Source organism: Achroia grisella, unplaced genomic scaffold (assembly GCF_030625045.1).
Source record: "Achroia grisella isolate CSIRO2021 unplaced genomic scaffold, CSIRO_AGI_Agris_v1 utg283, whole genome shotgun sequence".
Classification (NCBI taxonomy): domain Eukaryota; kingdom Metazoa; phylum Arthropoda; class Insecta; order Lepidoptera; family Pyralidae; genus Achroia; species Achroia grisella.
In genome coordinates this window covers 102,257-116,034 of record NW_026712771.1, presented here as the reverse complement: position 1 = coordinate 116,034, position 13,778 = coordinate 102,257, and the positions used below count along the sequence as shown (strand labels likewise).

The 13,778-nt window shown below is 36.8% G+C and overlaps 1 protein-coding gene across 1 annotated transcript in view; it reads right to left on the bottom strand.

Annotated features, from left to right (window-relative positions):
- The window catches only part of LOC131843171 (protein amalgam-like), a 101,937-nt gene that overhangs the window by 14,827 nt on the left and 73,332 nt on the right, over positions 1–13,778 (bottom strand). Inside the window, exons 3-4 of the mRNA XM_059191784.1 lie at positions 3,008–3,212; positions 744–902 (exon numbers count right to left, since the gene is read on the bottom strand). Coding sequence (XP_059047767.1) covers positions 744–902; positions 3,008–3,212 — 364 coding nt within the window. The remainder of the gene's footprint in view (positions 1–743; positions 903–3,007; positions 3,213–13,778) is intronic.

The window sequence follows — 13,778 nt, the reverse complement described above, 5'->3', positions numbered from 1 at the left end:
TTACCACCATTGTACATACCATATTCTGACAAATAAATATATTCATATATTTTATATATCTCCCTTTTTACAGGGGTAATACATTCAAACAAGCGTGGATGAGTTATATGACGATGATAAAAGTGAAGACGACAGAAATTTCCGTACAATACGGCCTGTGTTGAGAATGACGGCTTTTTGTAATAGGTCTATTGTAGAGGAGGGGATCTGCAACGTGTCTAGATGTTTGATAAGACTTCTTGGTATAATTCCTGTGGATGACAAAACTATGGGTACTATGTGGATGGTGTGTGCTTTCTATTGTTTTTTTAATTCTATTGCTAGATCTGTATACTTTGTTAGTTTTTCATTGACGGTGCTTTGTATATTGTGTGTATTTGGGATGGCTGTAGGCTATATCTACAAGGCATTATTATTATTATTATTACTTAAAACAAATTCTCATCTCCCCTCTTAAGGAGAGGAGATGGCAGCTTACCCTCGACAGAAGCAGAGTCAGCCGGGGTTTATTATTATTATTATTATTATTTGTAGTATAAAATAAGACCAATCTACTGTCTATATATGAAACAGTGTACTCTTATTATCCCCTAACATAATAGGTACACAAAATCTAAAATCTAAAGTCTAATCATACCTGACAAAGACAAGAAACAAATTATAATAAAATTGGCAGGCCACATCATTATAAGACGTGTAATAAATGTTAAATATAAATCTAATTAAATAAGTAATAATCATACCTAATGTCTGGTTGTCAATCTTGAAATGCCTCGAGTCTTCTCTCCTCCAAGCTATGTTTGGAAGTGGAGTTCCTGATGCTACGCATCGAAGTGCAGCATTCTCACCTTCCTTCACCAATATTTCACTGCTGCTCACCTCGTCGTCAATGTCTGGTGGAACTGTGTGACAATTATAAAGGTCATTTGGGAGAAAAGAGTATTAACCTGACTAGACTTCTTATTATATATAAATAAGGTCGATTTTCGATCTGCAAGTTTTACTCTCATAGATCTTGTCTGCAGATGTAGTCGATTTGGTCAATTAGTGATGAATTGTAATTCGAGTGATGCATCGGCAGTGTATACAGAGGGATCATCATCATCATCATTCGTTATTGTTAAACGTTCGTGTCTAATATACATTATTTATATTATTAACCGGGTCTTAACACGAATAATTTTATGGTAAATAAAAGTATTTACCTCTCACGACGTTTCGACTAGGTTGCACTAACCGTGGTCATGAGCTGACTGGAGTAACAGCGATGTCAATGTAGATAGGTGCCAGCAGTTTTTCTTCTACTAGCACTAGATTATTCAACGAAAGATCATCATCACACACAGCACACACGGGATCCGTACATTTATTGACTGTTGATGCTATTGAAGTTAGTTTGAATTTATTTATGACTGGTTTCCATGCAAATGTTAATTTTAAGACATCCTCTCTGTTTGAATTGGGATTTAATTTCAATTGCCTCCTGTACCATTAGTGGATAATAGTACCGATCAGTAGAGAGAACTTTAGGCGCATTACTCCATTCACCTCGCGACCAGGGTTACTTTGCACTAATCCTGGTCGCGAGTTCGCGCTAGTCGAAACGTCAGGAGAGGTAAATTTACCATACCTTTATTTACCATAAAAGTATTCGTGTTAAGACCAGGTTAATAATGTAAAGATCATCAAAATTCGTTGAAAAATATACATGTTCATCTGACCGATGTAATTGTACTCTTAAATGTATGCCAAATATTTCTATATCCAAAAATGTCTACGTATTATACCTTCGCATATAAGAATATCAGAAAAACTACGCCAAGCGTCTCATTGTCTGCAGCTCGGGTTGTTATTTCCGTGTGTTCATCTCTCATAAGTACTGCCACTGTCTATATTGCTTGTCATATTTGTACTATACGTATAAGTATATTAATCTCTGTAACTGAGTCTGCCACTAGACGGTAAATTAAGTTTTTCAGAACTTGCTATGTGACTTAGGTTAATTATACAAATTAAAATTTTTGACGGTCTCGGTGGTATAGTTGTTTAACACATCGCTATAGTTCCTTTTGTCGCGGGTTCGATTTCTCGCACAGTACAAACATTTTTATTCATAAGTATGATTGTTTGTATTGGTCTGGTTGTTTTCTATGTATATTATGTATGTATGATATTTAGCATATGATAACAGCCCATGTTGCTGTTTATATATATAGGAATTCTTTACCATTGCAGTTACATAAAAAATGCTAGAATTGCTAATGTCTTGGGAAATTATTTCCACACGCCGAAACCAAACTGGTTCTGACAATGCGGTTTCAGAGGAGCTTCCTCCAACGTACCCTTAGATTATTTTAGGTTTTAGATATTTATTCTCATTAAGAATTACAAATAATTCACTTAACATGAGAACTAAAACCATAAACTTATACAAAATTAAATATTAGTGGAAATACAAAAGAAGGTGTATATAATGCAGACGGTGCAGTAACAAAGTCTAAGCAGTAACTACCCGCATAAATGATGACATTTATTGGTTGCTTACCGCGCATAGATGGCCTTATGGAATGGATTATGGAATGAACTACCTGCCGAGTTTCCTCGAGAGACTAGCATAGGGTTTACCAAGAAGGGTATTAAGATTTCTTAAGAGTTGGTACCGCGCACGTGATACTGACGTTACAGGCGTCCGTAGACTACGGTAACCGTTTACCATCAGATAGGCGGTTTGTTTGGTTGCCACCTACGTTGTACATATTTTTTTTTTATTTTATGTACTTTTATCATAATATGATAATGCTAGTCCCATTGTATCTTACTAATCTTATCTTTTACTATACAATGAATACTAAAATTTTGCTGGCGATGATACAGAATCAAATAGTGTATCGGGTACATACCAACATCAAGCCGATTCAATAATTTTTTTTAATACAATTTTAAGAGTGTCTCTGACAAACTCCTATAATATGAAAAAATGTTAGAATAAGAAATTGCGTCTGCTGACCGACAACCTGGAGCTGGTGTGTCTGACTCATCATGGGCTCGGTGTTGACCTGGCACATGTACCGTCCACCGTCCGATGGGCCGACGTCCCTCAGGCCCAGCGTCCACGCACCATCGCCGTGGCTGACGCTGATCCGGTGGTTCTTGGTTATGACGTGACCAGCAATTGTGAGGATTGTCTGCGTGTCTACTCGAAGCCATGCCACCTGGGTATAAAGTAGTTTTGTTAATCGATGAATGTTGTACACCTCCTTGAAATGAAATGAAATTGTTTATTGCGAGGAATAAGCCGATGTGCTACGATATCGAATAAAAATAAGGACTAATTCTAAACGAGTGTTTTTAAATTCACCACCCTTTTGAAGTTAGTTAAAAATTCTCTGAAATATATCTCTTCAATGGTGGACGTAGCTACAGCAGACGGTTTGCTTCGTCGTTTAAATTTATATTTTTGAAGTGTTATTTTTTATATGTCATGTTATTTGATATACTTCACTTTATTGTATTATTCTCTCATTGTCCTTTTTATAGTTGCACAACTACACATTATATATTATAAACTACGTGTTTTCATCATCTATCTGATTATTTAATTGAATTTATTGCTAATCGGTAGTTTGTATTCACACACTTAAACTCAAATTGTAAAGTAAGAATACAATTATTTAAAAGAGCAACACACAAGTTTCTTGCTCGTTCTTCTTGTTATGAGACAACTTTCCGAATGAGTGGTAGATTAAAAAAATGTGAGGACTATTCAAAAGTGCTTCAATGTAAGTTTATTTGAATAAATGATTTTCTGTTCTATTTTAAATACCCATACAGTCCGCAGATCCATCACAAACCTAATTCGATTAAATATATACAATCCTTTTAGTTTTCAACTAGATCTGAACTCACAGTTTTCCCGTCTAAATCGCTGTCAAAATTTGTAATTATGACGCTTTCTTATAAGTATAATGGTATTGAACAAGTTATAATTTGATTACAAAATCGATAATTATCGATAAAATTCAAGTTCGATAAATCAGGCATAGCTTGGTGATTTAACACAATTTATAAACGCCCGCCTGTTAACTTTCGCGACAACTTCTCTGCCAGAGTGTAGGTAATTAATTTTATCGACAATTTAATTATGACTATCAGTTTGGATATTGTTACCCAGTATAATCCTTTTTAAAACAAATGACTAGCATTTATATGAAAATATTTCTGACCCTCGACGCAAAAAGGTACTCCAAGTTTGGTGAATTAATGGACCCTTTTTTCGAATTATTATAATGCTAATTAGCTGGAAAGATAAAGTTAGAAATGAAGAAGTGTCATAAGGAGTGAAAAAGAAAGTAGATATTGCATTGACATAGACTATAGAATAGACGAGAGAAAATTGTGGGATACTTGACATGGCAAGATGATGGCAAGATTTATTAAAATTAATATTCGACGACCTCGGTGGTCTAGCGGTCTAGCACACCGCTTTACGTCCGATGGTCGCGGGTTCGATTCCTCGCACGGCACAAACATTTGTATTCATGAGTATGATTGTTTGTATCGGTCTGGGTATTTTCTATGTATAATATGTATGTATTTACGAAAAAAAAAAATATCTGTGTATTTGTATCAGTTGTCTAGTACCCATAACACAAGCTTTAGCTAGCTTAACTTGGGTCTAGATGGCGCTGTGTGAATTGTCCTGAGATTATTATTATTTATTTTTCTCAGCTTTTGCTGGTTTTCTCCACACTTACGGTCCGAGACCAAGTAAGTACATAGTGTGTGTATGTGTGTGTGCGCGTGTTTGTATGTGTGAGTGTGTGTGTACTTACTGTGTGCCTGGTGTGACTGGTGTTATATCCTTTTCATCGATTTCGAGAAATTTTCGGACTGTACAACTAATTATTTCTTTTTTATTTCAAAAATTCTCATCTCCCCTCTAAAGGAGAGGAGATGATTATTATTATTTTTTTTTTCTCAGCTCTTGCTGGTTTTCTCCTCACTTACGGGCCGAAACCAAGTAAGTGCAGAGTGTGTATATGTGTGTGCGTTATTATTATTATTATTGAGGGTAAAATATAAGGAAAGAGGAGGAGGGGAAGACCAAAACACAGCTACATCAAGCAAATTAAAGACAAAATTGCAGTCGTGTCGTATCAGCATTAAAGAGCAATATGGAAGATCGTGGAAAGTGGCTAGAGCCCACAGACAAGAGCGTGGCTCTTAAATTATGAATGATTTCTAATACTTCTGGCTGCAGCTGGCCTTTACAGCTTCACCGAATGATAAGGAGCGAACGGGACTCTAAAGTCGCCGAAGGACTTCTGGAGTGGCTGAAGGCCAATTCCAGCCTGACGGATATGACTTTAGGCTTAGTCTTCGCTGGGGGTTTGAATCTCGGCTCAGGCTATTGTAATTTTGATTCTAATTATTAGGTTAAATAAGGGCAAAGGGACCGATATTCATGTTATTTTTGGACTGACACTAATAGAATAGAATGGAATAGAAAATTCTATACTATTCTATTGAATGAGGGCAAAGCGACCAATATTAATGTTTTTTTTGGACCGATGTTAACGCCATCTATCAGACTCATAAGGAATCAAAGGCGTCATCAATGTGAAGTGGAACACGGATTGCCTCCCTCGACAGGACTGGCAACAACTTAACTCGGCGCTTCGAATTTTGTCTTGTCATTATAAACTTTTACGTGTTATGCTACTATGTAAAGATTAAACTATTAAAACTAAATACGTATTACTATCAAAGGATTTTATTCGTAATAACAAACAAGAAACTAAAATATACAGAGGGAAAGGCGCAAACATAATGGTCTTCGCAGCCGGATTATCGAAGAAATAAAGAATCAACAAGAAAAACGGTCAGAGCCATCATCCCTTTGTGTCACTCGTCCTAAACGAAATTTGTGTTAACAGTGTTGAACTTTATAATATAGTTGTATTCTATTGTGCATTATTGGATTTAAGTTTAATTTTATTGGAAATTTAAATCGTAAGTACCTACCTGCACTTGATTTCTTTACGCCATTAAAATGAGTGATGACGAATTTAGAGACGTTACTTCAATTGATATAAACAAACTTATTGAACTGAAAAAACTAAGAGCTACTGTAAAAGGTAGATTAACATTATTCGAAAAATATATCAATAAATTCAAATCTGTTATTTTAACAAAAATGCAAATAACAGAAATAAACTTACGAATGCAAACTATTGCGCAGTGTTTTAACAATTATTGTGATATTCAAAATCAAATAGATGTTCTAGTAGAAAAAAAAGAATTGGACAATCAATTAGAATATAGAGAGTTGATCGAGGAACAGTACTATAGTAATATTGCCGCGGCGAAATGTTTGATAGAAACAGATGAAGCTACTGATTCCAAATGTTCGCACTCTTCGAAATCCGTAGCTGTGAAGCTTCCAGACATACGGCTGGCCTGCTTCGACGGGTCCTACGATCAGTGGCTAGAATTTAGAAATTCATATATAACCATGATCCATAAACGCACTGATCTTGACGCTATTCAAAAATTACACTATTTAAAATCTTCTCTTAGTGGTTGTGCGTTACAAGTAATTAGTGCGTTAGAATTCACTGCATCCAATTATAATCATGCTTGGGAACTATTAGAAAACAGGTTTCATAATAACCGCCTCCTTGTTTATAACCACGTGAGATCATTGTTCACAGCTCCGGCAGTTATAAAAGAATCATCACAACAGATTAGAAAATTAATTGATACGATTTTGCGTAATTTGCGCGCTCTCCAATCCTTGGGCGAACCAACAGATTCGTGGGACACCCTAATTATTTATTTAGTCCTGACTAAAGTAGACTCAGGTACGGAAAGAGAATGGGAGAATCATAAGGGGTCGATTTCTAGTGATCCTAACAATAAATTAAAATTAGATGATTTATTAAACTTTTTAAGAAATAAAGCCGACATGTTGGAAGTTACACTTTTGAATCATAAAGTACAATCGAATAAAATAGTTCACGAACGTAAATCTGTACAGGATTTTAAAAGGTCTTCGAATCAATCACAGTTAACACATAGCTACATTACAACGCGATCGAATAACAACAGTAAGTTTAATAAACCTATTGATAGACGAATACGTAATTGTATTATGTGTAACGGAAACCACGCCCTTTATACTTGTATTTCCTTTTTAAATTTATCTGTAAACGAGAGGATAAATTTAATTAATGATAAAAAGTTATGTCGAAATTGTTTGCGCGGCGGGCATACCATAAACGAATGTATGTTTGGTCCGTGTAAACAATGTCAACGAAAACACAACAGTTTAATTCATACGGATAATGAGATGGACACGGGCACATCAGCTGATCGTGCGCATTATTCACAATCGGCTGATAACCTGCACGGTACATCGACTGCACTTCATTCTCAAATTAATAATACAGACGATTTAAATGCGACTTTGTTTACAATGCAACAAGTTCTATTATGCACTGCACTAGTTGATATAGTCGATAATAAAAACAGATGTTTTACAATACGTGCTCTTTTAGATAATGGAAGTCAACACTCTTTCATTTCTAGCGAATTATTTAAACGATTAAATATAAAATCTATACAGTCCACTATACGAATTTCGGGTGTGGGACAATCACTCACTCAGTCGAATGAAAGATGTGAGATTAATATACGATCAAAAACCTGTGATTATAGTACGCGGGTTCAGTGCATGGTTCTGCCATGCATTACGTCGATTATACCTTCAAAGCCAGTAGATTATAAGTTATTACGTATCCCGGATAATATTCATCTTGCGGATCCATCCTTTAATGAACCGTCCGTGATTGATTTATTAATCGGTGCAGATGTATTCTGGGATATGTTATACGAAAGTAGAATTCGCTTATCGAGTGGACCGTTCCTACAGAACTCTAAATTAGGGTGGTTGATTTCAGGTCCAGTCGGTAGCGACTATCCGCGTAAGAATAATCAGATTCAGTGTAATTTAACACAAACAATAGATTCAAATTTAAAACGATTTTGGGAACTAGAAGAAATAACTAGTAGAAATGAAATACATACTGAAGACGAACACGCATGCGAATACTTATATGAAACCACAACAAAACGGGACATAGATGGTAGATTTTTAGTGCGAATTCCCTTACGGAAATCAGCTGATCATCTTGGTGAATCGTATTCTTTCGCTAAATCCCGTTTCTTATCGTTGGAACGCAAGTTACATCGATTACCGTTCTATAAAAAATTGTATTGTGATTTTATACGCGAGTATATTGAACTGGGGCATATGACGAGGGTAAATGAATATAATAAACCATATTATTTTCTACCTCATCACGGAGTTCTACGTGAACACAGTACGACAACTAAGTTACGTGTTGTTTTTGACGCTAGTGCTGTGACCACGTCAAACTTGTCATTGAACGATATTCAGTACGTCGGACCGCCTCTACAAAATGACATCTTTTCAATATTATTACGTTTCAGGCAGTACAAGTTCGTAGCTTGCGCTGATGTCGAGAAAATGTTCCGACAAATATTTATACAGACTGATCAAAGAAATCTACAGCTTATTGTTTGGAGAGAGAAACCATCGGATCCACTCTGTGTTTATCGGCTGAATACGGTTACATATGGAACGGCGTCAGCACCATACTTAAGCATGCGTTGTCTAAGGCAATTAGCAAAGGATTGTAGTGATGATAACATTGCTAAAATCATAAATGAGGATTTCTATGTTGATGATCTCATTACAGGTCATGACGATAAACAAATTTTGTTGGAGGTGTGCAGTAAAATATCACAAGTACTGTTATCGGGATGTTTTCCATTGCGTAAATGGACATTTAATCACGATCTAGAGATTGTTACTTCTAAAGAATTGGGTATTGGAGATCATCAACAAACAAAAACTCTCGGTATAGGTTGGTACAACACTAGCGACGAACTACATTTCACCACCGCGGTGACCAATGTACACACAATAACGAAACGAACTATTTTATCTGTTTTATCGCAAATTTACGATCCACTCGGTCTTGTGACACCTGTCACGATAATTGCAAAAATTTTGATGCAAAAATTATGGTTATGTAAAATTAACTGGGATGATGCTGTTCCAGAACCCATTAAATTAAATTGGTTACATTTCCTTAATACATTAAAAAAATTACATGATTTACGAATTCCGCGTTATGTGCTGAATGAAAACAGCGACGTAAAGGAATTACATATTTTCACCGACGCATCTCAGAGTGCATACGGCGCTTGCGCCTATATTCGTAGTTACAATAATGATTACAATTCGTCAGTAACAGTTAAACTACTGTGTGCTAAAAGTAAGGTATCGCCGATTAAGCCTGTCACAATTCCGAGATTGGAATTATGCGGCGCCTTGTTAGGAGCCAGATTATATACGAAAATTACATCTTCAATGAGGTTTCAATTCAATAAAGTGTATTTTTGGACGGACTCGACTATAGTTATGGGGTGGATCCGTATGTCACCTCATTTATTAAAAACATTTGTGCAACACCGCGTGACCGAAATAAATGAGTTAACTGGTGATTCAATTTGGTTACATGTTAATAGTAAGGACAACCCGGCCGATCTTGTGTCTAGGGGTGTTTACCTCGATATGCTTATCGACTGTACGCTATGGTGGAGGGGTCCTTTGTTTTTACAAGACCGGCAGTTTGACTTTAAAATCGATCATAGTACGTATGATTCAGTTTTGTTGCCGGAAGTAAAAAATCAAATCATATGTGCTTCTTCCAGCATATCCAATAGTTTAATCGACTTCTTGCGATTCTCCTCACTTAAACGATTAAAACGAAGTAGTGCCTACGTAATACGTTTCATAACCAACGCCCGCTCGTCTAAGTCCCTACGTAAAACAGGCTCATTATCCGTTAACGAGTTGGACGCAGCGACAAATATGTTAGTTCGGTTTGCACAATCGGAATCGTTTGCAAATGAATATGATAATCTATTGAAACAATTACCGATCAAGGGGAAAGGTGTTTCAAATAAAGTTTCCGGTCTTAATATATTTTTAGATAAAAATGACATAATCAGAATTGGTGGTAGATTGACCAACTCACACTATTTCGATTATAATAAAAAACATCCAATATTACTATCTAGTAAACATTACTTTAGCACGCTTTTATTTAGAGATGAACATAAACGGTTGTTCCATGCAGGACCCCAATTACTTTTATCTACAATCCGTGAAAATTGGTGGCCTCTCGCTGGTAGAAACTTAGCTAGAAAGATAGTTCGGCAATGTGTTACATGTACGCGCATGAAGGGGAAAACAATCACACCGATAATGGGTAACTTACCCGCCGAGCGTTTAGAACCAGGGTACCCTTTTATACGTTGCGGTGTGGATTATGCCGGACCGGTGATGATACTGAGCCGTAAGGGTAGGGGTGCTTCTCTGGTGAAGGGTTATATCTGCGTTTTCGTATGTTTTACTACTCGAGCTCTGCATTTGGAATTAGTATCTAGTCTTTCTACAAACGATTATTTACTGGCTTTAAAACGTTTCATCTCTCGCCGCGGCAAGCCCGTAGAGATATTTAGTGACAATGGTGGGGCCTTTGTAGGTTCTCAAAAGGACTTATCATTGTTTTTAAATGAAAATGTTAAAGAAATCGAAGATTTTGCCACCAATAATGCATTAAATTACGTTTTATTCCACCGTACGCTCCTCATTTCGGCGGTTTATGGGAATCAGGGGTCCGATCATGCAAATATCATCTCAGACGAGTTGTAGGGAATTGTAATTTGACCTTTGAAGAGTTCACTACTGTCTTAACACAAATTGAAGCTATACTCAATTCTCGTCCTTTATATCCATTATCCTCCGATCCAAACGATTTCCTCCCCTTGACTCCTTCGCATTTCCTCATTGGTCGGCTTCTGACCGCGCCTCCATGCAAGGATCTGACGTCTACTCCAACACATCGTTTGATACGATATGATCGCATAGAACAAATGAGGCAACACTTTTGGCAACGCTGGTCTAAGGAGTACGTGGCGGAACTTCAAACAAGAACGAAGTGGAAATTGCAACAACCAGACATTCGTCTAAATACATTAGTACTTATTAAAGAAGAGAATCTACCACCACTAAAATGGCGACTGGGTAGAATTACACGTACCTTCCCGGGCAAAGACGGAATATGCAGAGTGGCAGAAATACTCACAGCAACTGGTATCATTCATCGTGCCACTTCTAAGATATGTCCGCTTCTACCTCAAGGCACAGAAACGAATTAAAGGAAGGAAAACCTCAATTATAGCATATGTTGAAAGTCTATACATTCCATTAGCTTTCAAGGGCCATGTTAACGCCATCTATCAGACTCATAAGGAATCAAAGGCGTCATCAATGTGAAGTGGAACACGGATTGCCTCCCTCGACAGGACTGGCAACAACTTAACTCGGCGCTTCGAATTTTGTCTTGTCATTATAAACTTTTACGTGTTATGCTACTATGTAAAGATTAAACTATTAAAACTAAATACGTATTACTATCAAAGGATTTTATTCGTAATAACAAACAAGAAACTAAAATATACAGAGGGAAAGGCGCAAACAACCGATAGTAATGTTTTTTTAGTTTAAGGCTGCAACAACCCACACTAGCGGTGGACGGACACCCAACAGCAAAAATATTTATCAGACGTTTCATGTTTTATAATAAGTGTTAGATGAAAGTGCAAATATCTTGTACGAAACTTCAGAAACTAATTTACAGATCAATGAAGGTAGATAACTAGAACTTATATAATTATCTTAAAGAGTCTGTCTGGAATTCATCTCCATCTAACTAAATTAGTCTCCGTGTATTTCAGATTCATAATAGGCTTCAAACTTTAATTAATATAGAAAAGTTCAACAATGAAACTTTTTCTGGAAAATCTCACTTTTATATCTGGGAAGTTTGGTATCTGTCTTTTGATTGGATAAAAAGAAATCTATACAACAGGTAACGTGATTTCGTGCTATACTAATTTCAACGTTTTTACGAAACCATTACATAAATGACGACCTCGGTTGTCTAGCGGTCTAGTACACCGCTTTACGTCCGACGGTCTCGGGTTCGATTCCTCGCACTGCACAAACATTCGTATTCATGAGTATGATTGTTTGTATCCGTCTGGGTGTTTTCTATGTATAATATGTATGTATTTACGAAAAAAAATATCTATGAATTCGTATCAGTTATCTAGTACCCATAACACAAGCTTTAGATAGCTTAACTTGGGACTAGATGGCGCTATGTGAATTGTCCTGAGATTATTATAAAAAAAAATCAACGTTTACAGACCTAGTCAGCACTACAATAATAACTTACATATAGCAGCTTTTTTTATAGTATAGGGGACAAACGTTCTTGCGGCTGACCTGAGGTAAATGATTACCGCCGCCCATGAGGGGTGGTAATGGCAACACCACACAATTTCAAGTACGTTGCCGGCCTTTTAAGAAGGAATAGGGTTCTTTTCCAGGAGTTTTAAATATTACGGTTTGGAAATACCTTTGATGGAAGGTGATATGATTGTGTGCAGCAAAAAATTTCTAGAAAATTCTCAGTAGACGACAGCAATTCATCATTATGATCAGGGTATTATTTTAGTTTCTGGCGGGGAGTGCGATAATGAAATTCAGCTGCTGGTATTTTAGTTTCTGGCGGAGAGTGCGATAATGAAATTCAGCTGCTGGTATTTTAGTTTCTGGCGAGGAGTGCGATAATGAAATTCAGCTGCTGGTATTTTAGTTTCTGGCGGAGAGTGCGATAATGAAATTCAGCTGCTGGTATTTTAGTTTCTGGCGGGGAGTGCGATAATGAAATTCAGCTGCTGGTATTTTAGTTTCTGGCGGAGAGTGCGATAATGAAATTCAGCTGCTGGTATTTTAGTTTCTGACGGGAAGTGCGAATGAAATTCAGCTGCTGGTATTTTAGTTTCTGGCGGGGAGTGCGATAATGAAATTCAGCTGCTGGTATTTTAGTTTCTGGCGGGGAGTGCGATAATGAAATTCAGCTGCTGGTATTTTAGTTTCTGGCGGAGAGTGCGATAATGAAATTCAGCTGCTGGTATTTTAGTTTCTGGCGGGGAGTGCGATAATGAAATTCAGCTGCTGGTATTTTAGTTTCTGGCGGAGAGTGCGATAATGAAATTCAGCTGCTGGTATTTTAGTTTCTGACGGGAAGTGCGAATGAAATTCAGCTGCTGGTATTTTAGTTTCTGGCGGGGAGTGCGATAATGAAATTCAGCTGCTGGTATTTTAGTTTCTGGCGGGGAGTGCGATAATGAAATTCAGCTGCTGGTATTTTAGTTTCTGGCGGAGAGTGCGATAATGAAATTCAGCTGCTGGTATTTTAGTTTCTGGCGGGGAGTGCGATAATGAAATTTAGCTGCTGGTATTTTAGTTTCTGGCGGAGAGTGCGATAATGAAATTCAGCTGCTTGTATGAATCCGAATAATTCCTCAGAAACTCATGACGTACAGTTTATTATACTTTCGGAATCAGGACGATATCAAAGTGTACCCTGATGAAGATATAAAATAATCTTAATCTTAACAATAATAAATGGGAAAGTTTGTGTGTATGGATGTTTGTTACTCTTTCACGCAAAAACTACTGAACGGATTTTGAAACTTTACAGTAATATGACTTATGTATCAGAATAACACATAGGGTATATTTTTTATTAAAATTTAACGAGGGTGAA